The 16,971-nt window shown below is 35.8% G+C and overlaps 1 protein-coding gene across 8 annotated transcripts in view; it reads left to right on the top strand.

Annotated features, from left to right (window-relative positions):
• The window catches only part of LOC124611756 (diacylglycerol kinase theta), a 713,198-nt gene extending 707,768 nt beyond the window's left edge, over positions 1–5,430 (top strand). For 5 of the 8 annotated variants that reach the window (XM_047140277.1, XM_047140271.1, XM_047140276.1 and 2 more), the window contains one exon: positions 2,650–5,430. In XM_047140277.1, the coding sequence (XP_046996233.1) occupies positions 2,650–2,781 (132 nt within the window). In that variant the 3' untranslated portion in view covers positions 2,782–5,430. Of the gene's footprint in view, positions 1–1,969 lie in introns of all 8 variants that reach the window. The other 3 variants (XM_047140278.1, XM_047140275.1, XM_047140273.1) reach the window with 1 other exon arrangement.
• The last annotated feature ends 11,541 nt before the right edge of the window (positions 5,431–16,971 follow it).

Here is a 16,971-nt window from a genome sequence, read left to right as displayed (position 1 = left end):
TCTTTCAGATGTAGAAACATGCCTACCAACTTTTGCTTATGTGCATAACTCCTACTTGGTGTTGCAATTTTTTTTTCTCTGTCTGTGTAGTTATAGCTGCTCACAACTGATCTCAATTTTTCAAAACAAGTACTGACCCAGAAACAACGTTAATCAAGACATTCAAGTTTCTTTCTTTGGGTGAGGAATGGAAATAATGAATAAAGAGACATCTACACCACTGAGAATGAAGGGCCAAAAGATATTTATTGAATCAAAGGAAATAGGTATATTGTAGGTAGGCATCAGGCATTCTGATAAGTTTGTGAATACCATTGATTATATAGTTGTCATCTTCCATTGTCATCCCCCCCTCTCCCACTCTCTTTCTTATTGTGTCATTCCAAATAATCACTCTACTGTGTCAAGTTTTATTTGTTTCATCACGTGATTTAATTTGGATTTGCGCATTATTTGGTTTTGATCAGTAAGAAATGTGATGATGTTGATAAAATGTATTGCTTGTTGTAATGCTTTAAAAATTGCATAGGAGGGGGGAAAAGAAAAAGAAGTTGAATTCAGAGTTTTTGAAACCAAATGCGCTTTGAAAACTAAACAGTAGAAACAGACAAAAGGAGCTGTAGAAGGATGGAACAGTTTGCAAAGGATAGGGGCGTAATTCTCTTCTGGTCTCTTAACAAACAAGGTCTAGGTAATGAATTTGATGCAATGAATGCAACTGACAGATAGAAATGAAAATTAATGTTTACTTGATAATTAATAGTGCAAGAGGAGGTAGCTAACTGTAAAGGCAGAAGATAATGAAGAGAACAGAAGACCGCTTACTGTTTTCTTGCAGAGCAAATCCAGTCCAGATAATGTGTGAGTGGGGAGCTTTATTAAGCTAATGGTATGAAAATGAAGTGAAAGAAGGATAAAATGAGAATTTACAGAAATGTAGTGAAAAAATTACAGACTGTATGAAAAAGTAATTGTCATAGATTAAGCAATTGCTGACTGGATGAACTGTTGTGTATTGGGGAGCATGAAGTCATTTGTGTAGTCTCTCCAGTAGATGTTCTTCAGTAATTGTGGAATTGGTGATCTTTCCATATCACTGAAATGTGTACCACCTCTGCAGTTTTCTTCTTTTCCTTTTAACTACTATAATGAAGAAATTTATGCTGACAACTTTTTATTCCATTTTCTTGTGTCAGTTCTTTTGTTCACATCGGTGTATTCATAAACATTAAAAATTTTAAAAACATTTTATCAGACATTCTTACAACTTAATGGATGTCAAAGTATGTATCACTTTCTCACTTCTAAATATTATTGGGGTAATTTTTGGCAATATCTTTGTACTGAAATTTTTTTCATGCTTGGTTACTGCTATAAATTAATGGTCTTCAGGACCACATTTTCAGTGTTACTATCCTTTTCATTTCTTGTGCCTTTTCTCACTAGTGTTAGTATACCACAGTATTGTCCAGATAAAGTCTTCTTGCATGTAGCAATATGGTGAATTTAATGAAATCACACTTTCACCACACATTTTCAAATTTCATCTCTTGTAAAAAAGTTATGATTGTGAAGTTTATAGTGAATTTTGCCATGTTCATGCGAGACTTCCAGAAAAGGTTATAACTTCAAAAGCTGTTTGCAATTAAACCAGTCAGTACATGTAGGTGACACAAAATTCATTGGTAGTTTCGAAATACATGAGAGAAGAAAAGCCAAACACTTATTAACATCCATAATAGTGTTATCTATATCTAAATTTTATTTAAAACTTGCTGTCTTAGCTTTATTTTCTGTATAAATGTTATAGCTCTCTATTACTAGAAAGGCGATTTTTGATAGATTAGTAATTCATTTAAAAATTTTCTGTCTGTATCTCTCAATAAGATTTGCATGTTGTATGTAGTATCTCACAGTTGGCTTTTAACCCACTCCTCGACTAATAAACCCACGTTCCTCTTGACTGCAGGCAACCATGTTGAAGAAAAATAAGATCAAGCGGCGAAACACTGAACCCTCTATCCTGCCAGCAAATGGGGAGGGGGGCAAGAGCAGTGATGAATAAATCCATTCTCAGCAGCCTCAGAGTAGAGAAACCTATGCAGTCTGGGAGCTGTATCTCATCCTGTCTAAATATTTTCTTTAATGTTGCTTAAAAGATATTTCGATCAATCATTTTCTTATAACATTTACCATTTGTGTATGCATGTGTTCCATTATGAGTCACTGTTAATCTAGTTTGAGAATGGAGTTAAGTCATGGATATGCATGAAATAATGCCTGTGTTGTATTCATGTTTCAGTTTTAAAAGTTCTCAGACTGCATTCCGAGTTATGGTCTATGTGTACTCCCCTTTTTCCTTACAAATATGTGAGAGGAACTTCCAAGCTTCACACACTTTCACACTTCACTGGGTTAATTGCTGTTGTAATTCAGACTCCTCTCACTTTTTTTCTTTTTCATGTTATGCTTTCTTGCTTACTAATCTAATTCTGCTTCTTTTTTTGTCTTGCATCAAAATATAATTACTCACAAAATGTTTATGTGAGAATGTGGTCCACTTTTGATTATTGACATCAGTTTCTTCTCTTTCCTTTGCACTGCTTTGTTTGCTCCTCCCATTCCTTTCATTCCTAAATCCTCTGCTAGGCTACAATGTTGAAGAAGATGAAGGGAAAGATGAAACGCCGCAACACAGAGCCACTAATGCTGGTGTCTCCAGGGTCACAGTTCGTGCTGCCAGCGGACTCATCAGCAAATCACAACAACACTGCTGTATGAAGAGTGTGACATTGTAATTAATCTTTTATACTTTGTGAATATCATTAAATTGTAGCCTTTTTTATAAAAAATGTATAGGAAAAAATGTACCCCATTCCACATTGAATGAATGTGTTGTGAGCAATTGCTAAAGGAGCCTAAATAAATTCCATAGTTCTCATGAATCACAGCATACAAGCAGTGGCGCAGTGAACTATGGAAAGACATATTTTTTAATGTAAATGTGAAAGAACTGTTAACCAATGCAGATTGGTTTTAATGTTCAGAAATAATTTTTGCTGTAATTTATTTTTCCCATGTGGTTGACACTAAATAGGTTAAGATAGATCTCATTTCCCCATCATTTAATAATGTGCCCTATGGTAGATTGTCAGTTGCCCATACTCCCACTAAGAGAAAGAAGCTAACTGCTTCTCCATTCAGTATTAAATGAATACTTGGGCATATTAAACAGTCCACAGGGCAAACTACCACTAGTCATAAAACATGTGTGTTTGTTGTGTACTACTTTTTAAAACTGCAGAGAAAACTGGGCATGGGTTTACACAAGTGTCTTGTGTGTGGCTGCATGTACGCTTAATTTTTGCATTTATGTTCTTAGTATTGTATACTGTAATGACAAATATTACATTAAAGTATGGTATTTTACCAGTGGACTTGGCACAGTGCGACAGTTATGATACTGTTACATTTGTTGTGGACAGTGTAAGAGCACAACAAGACATTGGGAACAGTTGTTACAGTTATATTACTACAGTGTGTAAATGTATTTTGCTGTCAGTCATAAAATGTAGGTCTGGGAATCAGATCCTACTTGTGACAGAAAGAGTGTAAATTTTAACGCATAATAATTGCATATGTAAGTTTGGAGTAATTAGCAGTTTTGTAGTAGAACATGGACATTGCTGAATTTCTGCTAAAAAAACTTCAGACTTACAATCATGCAAACATTTCTAGTCAGGTCAACCGAAGACCAACGGCGATAAACTAGGATGAGAAAGGAAGCATAAAGATGGTTGTAAAAATGATGCTCTTTGTTAATTGGTGTGTAATGGATTGTATTTTTTCTGTACAGAGATAAGACATGCATACTTTGAATATTTGCCTGCAAAAATGAAAATGAGAGTGGCCATTATATTCTGAGAGCATTTCCAGAGGTATGCCAGTTATGCTTCCTACATTTCTCTGCAATACATTCCATGTACAACATTACAGACAGAATAATGTGTGGTTGGTTACTACCTCACACTATCACATACTTGATATGACATTGAAGAGGATGGCTCACATTCATCCCTAAATTTAAGGTATACTCGTGAGCTTACCTTAATTACCCCAAGAGTGGGGCTCCCCAGATTTGACAAAATATTTTTAGAATCCATCCAGAATCTCTGAGCATATGCTGCCAATGGACAAACACAGATATGTAGTTCCAGATGATGTCGTACTGATCTGTTGTTCTCCAGTGTGTTCTGAAAGGCATGTGATCTGTACAGATTGTTGACATGTGTGATGTGTGAAGAAGAAAGTTACTTTGTGACTGAAGATGTATGGTTTTCTGAAGAAGGTTCTGTAGTTGGATTAATATTGTTTGTGGTTCATGAGCTGTGTTTGGTACATGAAAGGGCTTTACTGGTATCATTCCACACTATGAGGAAAGACTATTTTAGATACCAGTTCGTGAGATAAAGGTTCCTTGACAGATATGCACATAAAGTTACAGTTAAAGAAAAGCGAATACACTGGAAGTTTTGCTTGTGAGAAAGAAGATTGCCTGCAGGAAAGTGAAGAGTATTTGAGACGTCCTTCGCAAGCAATGTGCCAGGACCTGGTTGGATGGAACACCAGTTGGTAACTCAGCTTGGTGCCCTATTGGCGCTTTGTAGGTTGCGCTAGAATCTAGTCAATATCCCACATCCCTGTAGACTCCTCCAAGCTCAATGTCAAACCGTGCGTGTCTGTCTGTTCTTTATTCATTTCATATTTTACATGCTAATATAATGAAAATTCTAAATTTTATGGGTGTCTTGGTCCGTTCCGGAAACGGATGTCAAGCCTCCTGGTTCCTAATCAGCTAGAGATGTATGGGGCTCAGTTGTTGACGAGTTGCTATTCCGGAGCTTATCTCGTGAACAATAAACATTTTTAGCTGATTTGTGAACATATATGTTAATGATTCGACAAAAGCCTCACGTCACTGTTGCATTATATTGATAGCTAATATTATATTATGCTCTGTACAATCTATACTAAAGATCAATGTGCTATGTTCTCCTGTCGTTATACCCAAAACCAACAAGTTGTTGAGCTTGCAAGTTCGGCAGCAGATTGCACAGACTCGATAAATTATCTGACAATCTGGGTCAACAGCTAGCTCACACAGTTGGTGAACGTATCGGCTGTGTTTTGGACTGCTCCAGGATATTTCGCAATTAAAATTGTGCAGTATTGGTGTCTAAATACGTTACTTAACCCTGGAACAGCTCAACACTTTAAAGATCGAATGTATTTTATTGAGTCTCTTGCAATAAAGTCTCTCTACATACGATATATATATAAATATATATATGTATATGATGTGAAGATGATAATATAGATTATATTATAACTTGTGGATATAGAAAGGTATTAAATGTAACTTCAAACGCATGGTCCTATTTCTTTTCCCATGTTTACATTCCATTTACTTACATAACTACCAATAACTTTATTAGCTTCTATTTTTTTCCAAATAAGTATAGCAATATAATTGCTTAAAATGACTCACCTAATATGAAACACTGATTTCTGAATGTATGCATTCTGCTTAATTAATTGAGATTCAAAGGCTTATACAAAAATTTAATGTGCTGCAGGTAATAACCTAAGCATTTCAAACACAGTTGTTTATAACAACCCTAAAAATAATCCATTTTATTCATTTTGAAGACCAGAAGAATTATCATGTTCATAATATTTATATGTAATGCAAGAGTTTGTTTTGTCAATATTTAAAAATATCTTGAACAATCAGAAACAATCACCTTTCTCACCATGGCTTACATGCATGCTTAACACATAGTAAGTAGTTGCAGATAAGTGAATCTTGGTATACTGCATTCAGTGAATCTGTTACTGCCCTAACAAGTAATCAAATGACAAGTTCATGTGATATGTTATAGAATTATAAGTTTTATCCTATATGACAGAAGGAGAAAGAACTGAGGTATGTTTTGGTGAATTTTATATTTCAGTAGAAACACACCTCTCTCACACAGGTCTCGAGTATATTTTGCTTTGAAACTAAGGCATGAATGCAGATATACTCATGGTGTAAATTAAACGCTTCGATGTGTAGATACATGTGTGTACATGGCAGTCATGTCTGCTGTTAAAGGAACAGTTGACATCTGAAAGAAAGGTAAGAAATGCTGTGAAGAGATTGAAGTCAAAATGGAAAACAGGTTAAAGCTTTATGCTTTTTTGAACTGTGACATACATTCAGTTAGTTTAGTTGCAGTACTAGTAGTCACAGTTTTAGATCCACACTTCATTGTGTGTACCCTACTCTGTTTTCTTGGCTCTGTTGGAAGAATTTCCTGGTTTGTTCTATGTGGCTGAACATCTGCAGTTGACACTATAAACGAGAAATCAATGTACAGAAGTACAAAAAAAATTATGCAAGGATAAGTACAATGTAAATGTAAGGATAAATGCAACCAAACAAGAACACATTATAAACAAATAACAATTATCCTTCAAACTACATTTTTATGCACAAATAATGGAAACTATTAAGGTAACCACACACTATATACTGGGGACAATGAGTGGTGAACAGACACATAAATGAGACTGAAATTGACACTAAACCATCAGACAATGAATTTCCTCATAACTAACTAACTGAAACAAACACACACACACACACACACACACACACACACACACACACACACACACACTAAGGTATCATAGGAATGTAAGAACAGAAAGTCTGTCCTGGTACAAGCTGGTAAAGTAACATGTAACACACACATGGTGAAATGGAGGGAGGGGCATCATGATAGAACAAAGGAAGATGAAGGTGCAGAGAGAACAATGTGGGTGGAGATTAATGGAATGAAGCAAGGATAATGAGGCCAGAGTGGAGGTGGATGTGGGGCAGGGCAATTAGAGATTGAAATAACACATTGTAAGTGTTTAAGTCAAGCATTTGGTGCTCCATAGCATGCTCAGCCACTGGTGGGGAAGGTGGTGGCATTCAGATGGGTTTTTGGTCACATTTTAGTGGCGACTATTTCTGTATCTGTTCCTCTTTTAAGGAGATGCCCTGGAAGGTAGTCAAAGGATGTTAGTAAGTTGTACCAGGAGGAGGGAAAAGGGGGAGTGGTGATATTGGCTAATGGAGGGATTCTCCTCTGCAACTGGTTCACAGGGGTAGTTGGAGAACTAGGGGCATGTATGGATATGGTGCAGAAGATCTGTTTGTGGGCACCTTTCAGCAAGATGAAGTACCTCCACATTGGAATAAGAAGTTTGCATATTTTTAAATCAGCATGTTCCAGATAACTGAAGAAATTGTACTGGACATGACAGCGCTGTGTTTTGCCCTTGACCACATAGATCTCTGGACCTGGCATCTATGGATTTCTCTTAATTGGGGTCATGTGAAAGACCATATGTGTGCACCTCCCTTGCCAAAAACAATTCCAGGATTCAAAATATGCACTTGCAATGTACACATATTTATAACTCCACATATGCTTTAGAGTGTATGGTGTGAAATGGATCATCACTTGGATGTTGTTCACGTGACCAAGAGATTCATATAGATTACTCATAATATATATTTAAAAAACTATAAAAAAACTGAACTTTCTTGTTTATTCCCTGTAATTCTCATCAGTTTATCACTGTGCATGAAATAGTTATAGCCATTTGTACTTGCTGTGTTCATTTTGAATTGCCCAGTAACTGGGCAAGATGGTGGTTTGAAGCTGATAAGATGTTGGGAGTAGTAGTATTTGCTTGTTGCAAAGCTAGCAGCATGAGGAATATTACTGTATAGGGAGTGGTATCAGCAATCACTACAAGGGTCTAGATGGCGATGGAATATGATTGATGTGCAGATGACGAAGTGTGTCATGTTTTTTTGTATAGGAAATTAGGCTGCAGGCAATGGAGGTGTTGATCAGCTATAATAGAGATTCTTTTCATGGGGGCTACACTAACCAATTACAAATGGACATCCAGAATGGATAGATTATGGATTTTGAGTAGCATGTGGAAAGTTGGCATGTAATTGGTTGGGGTGAGGAGGGGTGAGAGATTTGGGGAAAAAGTTCTGATAAGGGCCTAGGCAATTGGGTAGGCATTGAAGGTTATTCTGGACTTCTGGGAAGGAATCACTGTGGCAGAGCTTGTACATGAAAGTATCAGATAGTTGGCAGATATCTTCTGACAGGTAAACATTGTAGTTCATCATAACAAGTGACGTAGCTTCCGTTTACAGGGGGATGATTAAATCAGGCATTTTTTAAGAGAGGGGAGGCTGTCTCTTTCCTCTGCCAAGAGATTTGTGTTCTTGGGAAACTGTCTAGAAAAGAAGAGTAAGACCAGGCCTGAGGTAGGAGGTTCTGGAAGATAATGAAGAGAATGGAAGTGGGAGAAGATTACAGTTGAATGATGGCATGAACTTGGTGAGGCATGGTTCGACGTTATCTTTTGGACAGAGTGGTCAGTGGCAAAAGTGTTTCACCTGTAGGGATCAGGGGAAGGAATAAATCTTTGACCAATCTAGCATAATTTAATTTCAGTGTGAAGATGACAGTGAGATCTTACAGACAAGTTGAAGTACCTTTGTTGGTACTGTGTTTAGTATAATTTATGTAAAACCTGAGATAGGCTCTTTCACATTACAAAATGAAAACTGAAATTATTCATAAAAATATTTTCATTTTGATTTTATGCTAAAGCTGTAAACTAACATATTTTATTTTTCATTTACAGTTCAAAAAAGAGGTCCATGATTTAGTTAAGCAACTCCACATGTCTTGAAACCAAAAATTTACTTCTGGATTTACACCCTAGCTGTCACAGCTCTTGCTGCACATTCTCCCTCTGTGTACACTTGAGTCTCATAATCTGTTGACTTCATATGTTCTCACAAGGGAATAACTGGCCTTAGTATTCAATCTGGTAACATGTCTGAAATGGCTACAGGCATGATCACACTGTAATAATATTTTTCAGCATAATTTGAGAGGACCAGTAAGATTACTTGGAACAGTTCTAACAGAGAAGCCAGTAAATTTTCCTTGTTGTATGAGAGGGAAGTGTATTAGACTCTCGTATTGTTTTCAGTTCCTTTCCTTAATTACATATCAGTTCTGAAAACAATGTGTCTGTATTATCTGGAGATTATTGTGTGCCGAGTCATCAATGACTTTTTATGCTGTTGAACATACTTTCTCAGACGAATGTTGTTTCATTTTTTCAGGACACAATAGACAGGAAAAATTCAGTTCTGATCAATGCTGCACATTTTAGCACGAAATCTCATGTTAAAAACAACAGTTCTCATCATCAGCTTCTTGAACCTTTGCAGTTATCAAAACATGTTGAGCATCTTCATGGATTCCCCGAACTGGGTTTTAAGTAATTAATTAGAGAAATCTGCTTCAGATGTACTAATATTTATTAAAACCACAACCAGGTTTAAAATCACAAGTTCAGATGTATGGAACTGTCAAACCGTAACATACAAAGGAGAGCAAGAAAGAAGTATAATGCAAAGTATGTGTAAAAACCAAAAGAGCAGACTGCTGAAACAAGCCAACTTACTTACAGTATTTGGTAATACATAACATGTGGTTGGACCAGTCAGTGCAAGAGTTCCTGTCATTGCATTTTCATGGTGGAACTAGAGAAAAGAAAAACAGGGGAGGGAGGGGCAACAATGAAACTGATCTAAAATGTAATGTCCATGCAGGTGGGAAGAAGTAAACAGAACAAGAGAACAATTATAGTTCTCACACTGTCCACCGCTTGGTAGCTGCAGGGTAGGAACTACTGCATGGAAGGCCACGCCAGAGGCCTGTAAGTACAGTGTGATGCAGATGCCAATGGTCTACAAGCAAGTAAACTGACACTGTCAGCGATGATACAGAAAATCTGGAATGACTGATCCAAGCATTTACAATACTTCATTAAGGACATAAGAGAATGTGAATGAGCTGTGGTACACCAATAGACTAAATAACTCTCAAGCATATGACAATATGAGATGTTTTTAGGCAACAAGGCAAAAGTACATAGGTAAAATGAATGAACAAGGGATAAAACCAGTGACAACAGTGATAAAAATGAATGGTAATGTAAAACCATACTAAGTAAATCATCATGTTTATGATACATTACAGACTTGAGTGACAAAAATAAAATGAAATATATAAGAAACCATCACAAGTCTAAAATGTGGATGTAGTGATGTAGGCATTAAAAATGACACACAGAGATGATTAGGTTGAGCACCATACATTATACAAAGGAATGATGATATGGAAAGATGGCTAAGAAGGGAAGCAACTAAACAAATGGGAAGAAATAAGTCTGAACCTCACAGACTAGTAAAAATATGTGTCTTAATTGGCAACAAGGTAATAGTAGGTAAGCCAAATGAGTGAAGTATATAGTAAAAGCCATGATAAAAACAATGGAAAATAAATTATACTAAGTAAGTCATAGTATATGTAGGATACATTATGGGCTCAAGTGATGTATATAAAATGTATAAATATAAAAACTATCATAAAAATTCCAAAACGTAAGTGTAGCAATGATCGGAGCCAAACAGCAAATCAACACGATGAGGCTGAGCACCCTTTATCCGATGAAATAATACTAATGTGGAAGGATAATGAAGACAAAACAATAAATGGATGAGATTTTAGAGAAATAGGCTTGAACTTGTGACATTATTTTAGAAACTTGTCAGTATTCAATAGAACCATATGCTCCAAAGTGGTTTGCTCATTTTAGGTATATAGTGGATTGTGGTTCAAACTGTGTAAAATTTCAATTTCTTCCAATAAGTTAAGGATTTGACCTTTCATTTTATATGGAGAATACATAAGTTAGTACCTCTGTCAGGAATAGAGTGCTTGTATGTGATTAGTTAAGGCTGGTATCAAATTACTTGAGTCTTGGTGTTCTTTGAACCGAATTGCGAAAGTAAGTCCTGTTTGTCCAACATAAAGGCATTGACAGTCGTTACAATTAATCTCACGGTCATCCGAAGTATGTGTGTGGTTTGCAGTCATGGATTTCGTTTGTTCTCTTTTGTTTTTACACATATTTTGCATTATATTTCATTCTTCCTTTCCTTTGTATGTTACAGTTTCATACACCTGAAAATGGGATTTTAAAATCTTGAAATCAGTGGTGGTTTCAACAAACATTAGTACAACTGAAGTGGATCTCTCTAAATTATTTATCATGCCTCTCAATTGTGGATGTCCTGTGTTCAAAAATCTTCTCAACTTGTGGAAGAAAATCCCTTAGAACCTCAACTGGGATTACATTCAGTAAAATTTGTGTAGAAAATAATGTCATTCCTAACTACATTCAACAGCTAATCAGTAAGAATAATGCTCACTCACCATGTTATGTATGGCTGATTATTGAAAACAGCAATTATAGAAGAAACTAGGCTACTGTATGTAAAGAAGGACATGGTTAATAAGAAAACATAAAGTGCCCATTCACTATTAGCTACAAAGATTGACTGTTTTTATTTTGACCATGCATACACACACATTGTCCATATTATTGATGTCTTAAAAAATACAATAATGGGCACCCAGGTGTGGAAGTTTAGTAAATTGTGCCTGAGAATTGACAGATCAGAATCGGTCAATGTGCACACATGTAGTTTCCATTTTCATAATGAGATGGACAACCATACCAACATTGATTTCAGTTGTGATGAAACAGACTTGCTGAACAAGGGCCTATCTTACAATGTGCACTCCACTTATTACTATGAAACTGCAACTACTCTGGAGGCTTGTACTACTGCTGCCCTTGACAAATATAAATGCTTGGAAGGAGAGACAGCATTGGTTGTATATTTTTGTTTATTATCGCAAAATCGATTTTCGGTCACTTAGTGACCATCTTCAGTGCTAGAAGTTAAAAATTTTTTCACATTACGATCAGAGAGTATAAAACAGAAAATCACAATTACATCTGCATATGAACATAACACTTGTTAGGAACATACCTGTAATATGTAACTTAAATTAGTAAGCACTGGTGTCAATAAGCTTACGGCGATCACATAGACTGAGGTCGCTGTTTACATGCACTTGTTCAGCAGACATCGGTGTGACGGGGCTTGACACGCCCTCTATGTGACATGTGTCACGTGAAGACATAGTATTACTGGTTTTGTGAGGTATTAACTCTAAATAACTCTTGTGCATTTGTGAATCGTGCAGTAATTCAAATTTAAAATGTACGTACAACACATAGCAGATGAAGGGGGAAGGAAATATCTAAAATACATTGGCGTATTGTTTTTTTAAAAAAACAAACTTATAAAACAGATCGATGATAAGTTGTCAGAGTACAGGACATATAAAAGAGCAAAAGATAATGAAAAAGAATAATAAATGAATAACATGAATGAGGTGTAACACAGGTTTTTTAAAAAAAACATAATACCCACCATCTGGCGTGGGAAGTTAGAAGTACAACGTTCGTGATTTACGTAAAATGTTACGTTATGACTAAGGAGTCAAATATATAAAAAATAATAACAGTACGAAACTGCCATTACTTAATAATTAAAATGCCGTGAAACACAATGTTCATTACAAAAATGTTTGTAGGTGTGGATAAACAATTTTGTTATCTTATTTAACCGACATGCTGATGTACGTCTCGTTTGTCCCTTTGGGCAAGCTAGGAGTGTTATAACAGTGATTATAGGCTTCCGCATAAGCACTGGGTCAGAACCCATACATACATGACATCAAATATACACGGTTGCTTACTGTAAAACATAGCCCCATCATTTGGCGTGGGAGGTTAGAAGTACATCGTTCTTGATTTACGTAAATATTACGTTAAAACTGAGAAGTCAAATATATAAAATAGTAATAGTCCGAAAAAGCCACTAAGTAACAATTCATATGCAATTAAATAATATTAAAAAAAAAGTTTTGAGGGTGTAGAGTATCAATTTTGTTATCATATTTAACGGCGTGATAATGTACATATCATTCGTCCCATCACTGGTTGTACGCTTCCGCATAAGCACTGGGTCAGAACCCATATGTACATTCACAGGTTGATAAAACAGTAATGAAGTTGCCAAGCAACCGGTTTTGAATATTAATAAACTAATTTGATTTTACATAACTTATAGTAGTATTATGGGTATTATGTTTTTTTAAAAAACCTGTGTTACTCCTCATTCATGTTATTCATTTATTATTCTTTTTCATTATCTTTTGCTCTTTTATATGTCCTGTACTCTGACAACTTATCATCGATCTGTTTTATGTTTTATAAGTTTTTTTTTTTTTTTTAAAACAATACGCCAATGTATTTTAGATATTTCCTTCCCCCTTCATCTGCTATGTGTTGTACGTACATTTTAAATTTGAATTACTGCATGATTCACAAATGCACAAGAGTTATTTAGTGTTAATACCTCGCAAAACCAGTAATACTATGTCTTCACGTGACACATGTCACATAGAGGGTGTGTCAAGCCCCGTCACACCGATGTCTGCTGAACAAGTGCATGTAAACAGCGACCTCAGTCTATGTGATCGCCGTAAGCTTATTGACACCAGTGCTTACTAATTTAAGTTATATATTACAGGTATGTTCCTAACAAGTGTTATGTTCAAATGCAGATGTAATTGTGATTTTCTGTTTTATACTCTCTGATCGTAATGTGAAAAAATTTTTAACTTCTAGCACTGAAGATGGTCACTAAGTGACCGAAAATCAATTTTGCGATAATAAACAAAAATATACAACCAATGCTGTCTCTCCTTCCAAGTATACCCATTATCTGGTCGTAGTGCACAGGACACTATGGAGTCGCCAATCAATAAATATAAATGCGATGCTTTGAAGAATAGTTACATTACCTTTAAACTAAAAAAGGCCTGTGACTATGAATTTTCTAAACATAATGAACAGGTTAGTGGTAGTATGGGAACACAAAGACCACACACTCTCATAAGAGACCAGCAGACATTTCAGAAAAGCACTAAGAAGCTCAAAGACAAACAGACAATTATCACACCAGCAGATGAAGGCCACACTTCTGTTATTATTTACAAGACCAGTTACATACAGAAAGCCCAGGAGTGAGCATGCCTCTTTGACCTAACATCCATTTTATAGCTGGAAAAAAAAAAAAAAAAAAAAAAAAAAAAAATATTCAGAAGGATACACAAAGTTGTGACATCATTTTAAAAAATATCATTACTATCAATGAATCTGAAAACTCCAACCTTGAGATGTGCACTTAAGATTCATAAACCAAATTCTAAGAGCAACAGTGAACACCATTGATTCCTCAGATTATTGGTTAGCTAAGGAATTGAATAGTTTTCTCTATAAACGTTACCTGTTTCTTAGTACATACACCATAAAAAACAGGGGTGAGTTAATAGGCCAAAAAGATGAGGTTACTGTTACAAGCGACACATATTTAGCTAGCCTAGACATTACTAACCTGTATACCAAAATACCAAATAAGGAAGTGGTCCCCATCATTGAGAATACCCTACTAGAATGGCATGCTAATCTTGACCATCAAGTTACTGATGAGTTCACAACCTTTCTTAAGCTGTTGCCGAGTCATAATTATTCCCTGTTTAATAATGTAGTTTACAGGTAAACTGAGGGTCTGGTTATAGGCTCCCCAGTAGCAAGTATAATCGCCAATATTTTCATTAGCCATATTGAGCATTAGTTCTTTTTGTCCCACCCAAATCATTCATACAATGTAGTGTGTTACTGACAGTATGTTGACAATGTACTCTTCTTGTACAATGGTCCCAGTGAACATGTCTAGCAATTCCAACAGGATGTAAATAACATGCATATGAGTGTACAATTTACACTCAAACACCACAACAACTTCTCCTTTCTGTGTTTGGATAGCCTTGTTACCTTACAAGACAATAAAATTATGTACAGTGTATATAGGAAGGAAACAACTACTAATAGTATCATTCACAGTTCATCCAACCAGTCACACAAGTATAAGATGGCAGCATTAGAGACTATGTTGCAATGAGGCAACCAAGTACCGCTCAGCTCACAAGATTATGAAAAGAACTGAAAATTATTAGACACATAGCACATACTACATAATATTCTATGCAAACAGTAGACATGCTTACCCAGGAGATACAGCATAAGAAGTAAAAAGATAATAATAATGGTATCATTCTCACACCTATCGTTAATGACATGTTACGCAACATATGTTGTAAAATACCATACATAGGAATTATTTCTGACAAAGTGAGTGAATTGTTAATTAAAGCTAGTATAACTCCTGCCTTTTAGGTAACAAACCAAGTGGCCTACAGTTTAGATGGCACGAAACATGTAACCACAAACCACAAACTCTTGTCAGGTGCCTATCAGATTAATTGTAATGACTACCAATGCCTTTATGTTGGACAAACAGGATGTACTTTTGCAATTCAGTTTGACAAGCACACAGCACTCTTTTTCCTGACATAGTGAGTAACTTAAGTATCCTCCATACACAACCAACAGGTCAAATCCTTAACTTATTTGAAGATATTGAAATTTTACACAGTTTGAACCACAATCCACTATATACACTAAATGAGCAAAACACATTCAAACACACAGCTCTATTCAATATCAACATGTTTCTAAAATAATATGTAACAAGTTCAGGCCTATTTCTCTAAACTCCCATTCATATATTAATTGTTTTGCCTTCATTTTCTTCCACATTAGTATTATATCATCAGATAAAGGGTTCTCAGCCTGACCGTGTTCATTTGCCATTTGGCTGGTAGCATCGCTACTCTTACATTTTAGAATTTTTATGATAGTCGAATTAAGTCGGGTGATGCTGAGGGAATTAGATTATGAAATGAGACACTTAAAGTAGTAAAGGAGTTTTGCTATTTGGGGAGCAAAATAACTGATGATGGTCGAAGTAGAGAGGATATAAAATGTTGACCGACAATGGCAAGGAAAGCGTTTCTGAAGAAGAGAAATTTGTTAACATCGAGTATAGATTTAAGCGTCAGGAAGTTGTTTCTGAAAGTATTTGTATGGAGTGTAGCCATGTATGGAAGTGAAACATGGACAATAAATAGTTTGGACAAGAAGAGAATAGAAGCCTTCGAAATGTGGTGCTACAGAAGAATGATGAAGATTAGGTGGGTAGATCACGTAACTAATGAGGAGGTATTGAATAGTATTGGGGAGAAGAGAAGTTTGTGGCACAACTTGACTAGAAGAAGGGATCGGTTGGTAGGACATGTCCTGAGGCATCAAGGGATCACAAGTTTAGCATTGGAGGGCAGCGTGGAGGGCAAAAATCGTAGGGGGAGACCAAGAGATAAATACACTAAGCAGATTCAGAAGGATGTAGGTTGCAGTATGTACTGGGAGATGGAGCTTGCACAGGATAGATTAGCATGGAGAGCTGCATCAAACCAGTCTCAGGACTGAAGACCACAACAACAACAACATGATAGTTTTTATATTTACACATTTTATGTACATGTATCCTACATACATGATGATTCACTTAGTATAATTTATTTTGTCATTGTTTTTATCGTGGATTTTACTATATACTCCCCTCTTCACTCATTTAGCTTATCTACTATTACCTTGTTGCCAATTAAGGCACATATTTTTACTAGTCTGTGAGGTTCAGACTTACTTCTCCCCATTCGTTTAGTTGCTTCCCCTCTTACCCATCTTTTCATATTGTTATTCCTTTGTATAATGTATGTTACTCAACCTAATCATCTTTGTGTGTTGTTTCAATGCCTACATTATTACATCCACATTTTAGATTTGTGAAGGTTTTTTATGTATTTCATTTCATTTTTGTCACTCGAGTCCATAATGTATCATACATATGGTGATATACTTAGTATGATTATATTACCATTA

Source organism: Schistocerca americana, chromosome 1 (assembly GCF_021461395.2).
Source record: "Schistocerca americana isolate TAMUIC-IGC-003095 chromosome 1, iqSchAmer2.1, whole genome shotgun sequence".
Taxonomy (NCBI): domain Eukaryota; kingdom Metazoa; phylum Arthropoda; class Insecta; order Orthoptera; family Acrididae; genus Schistocerca; species Schistocerca americana.
Note: the sequence above shows the minus strand (reverse complement) of the source record. Positions and strands in the feature narration are given on the sequence as shown.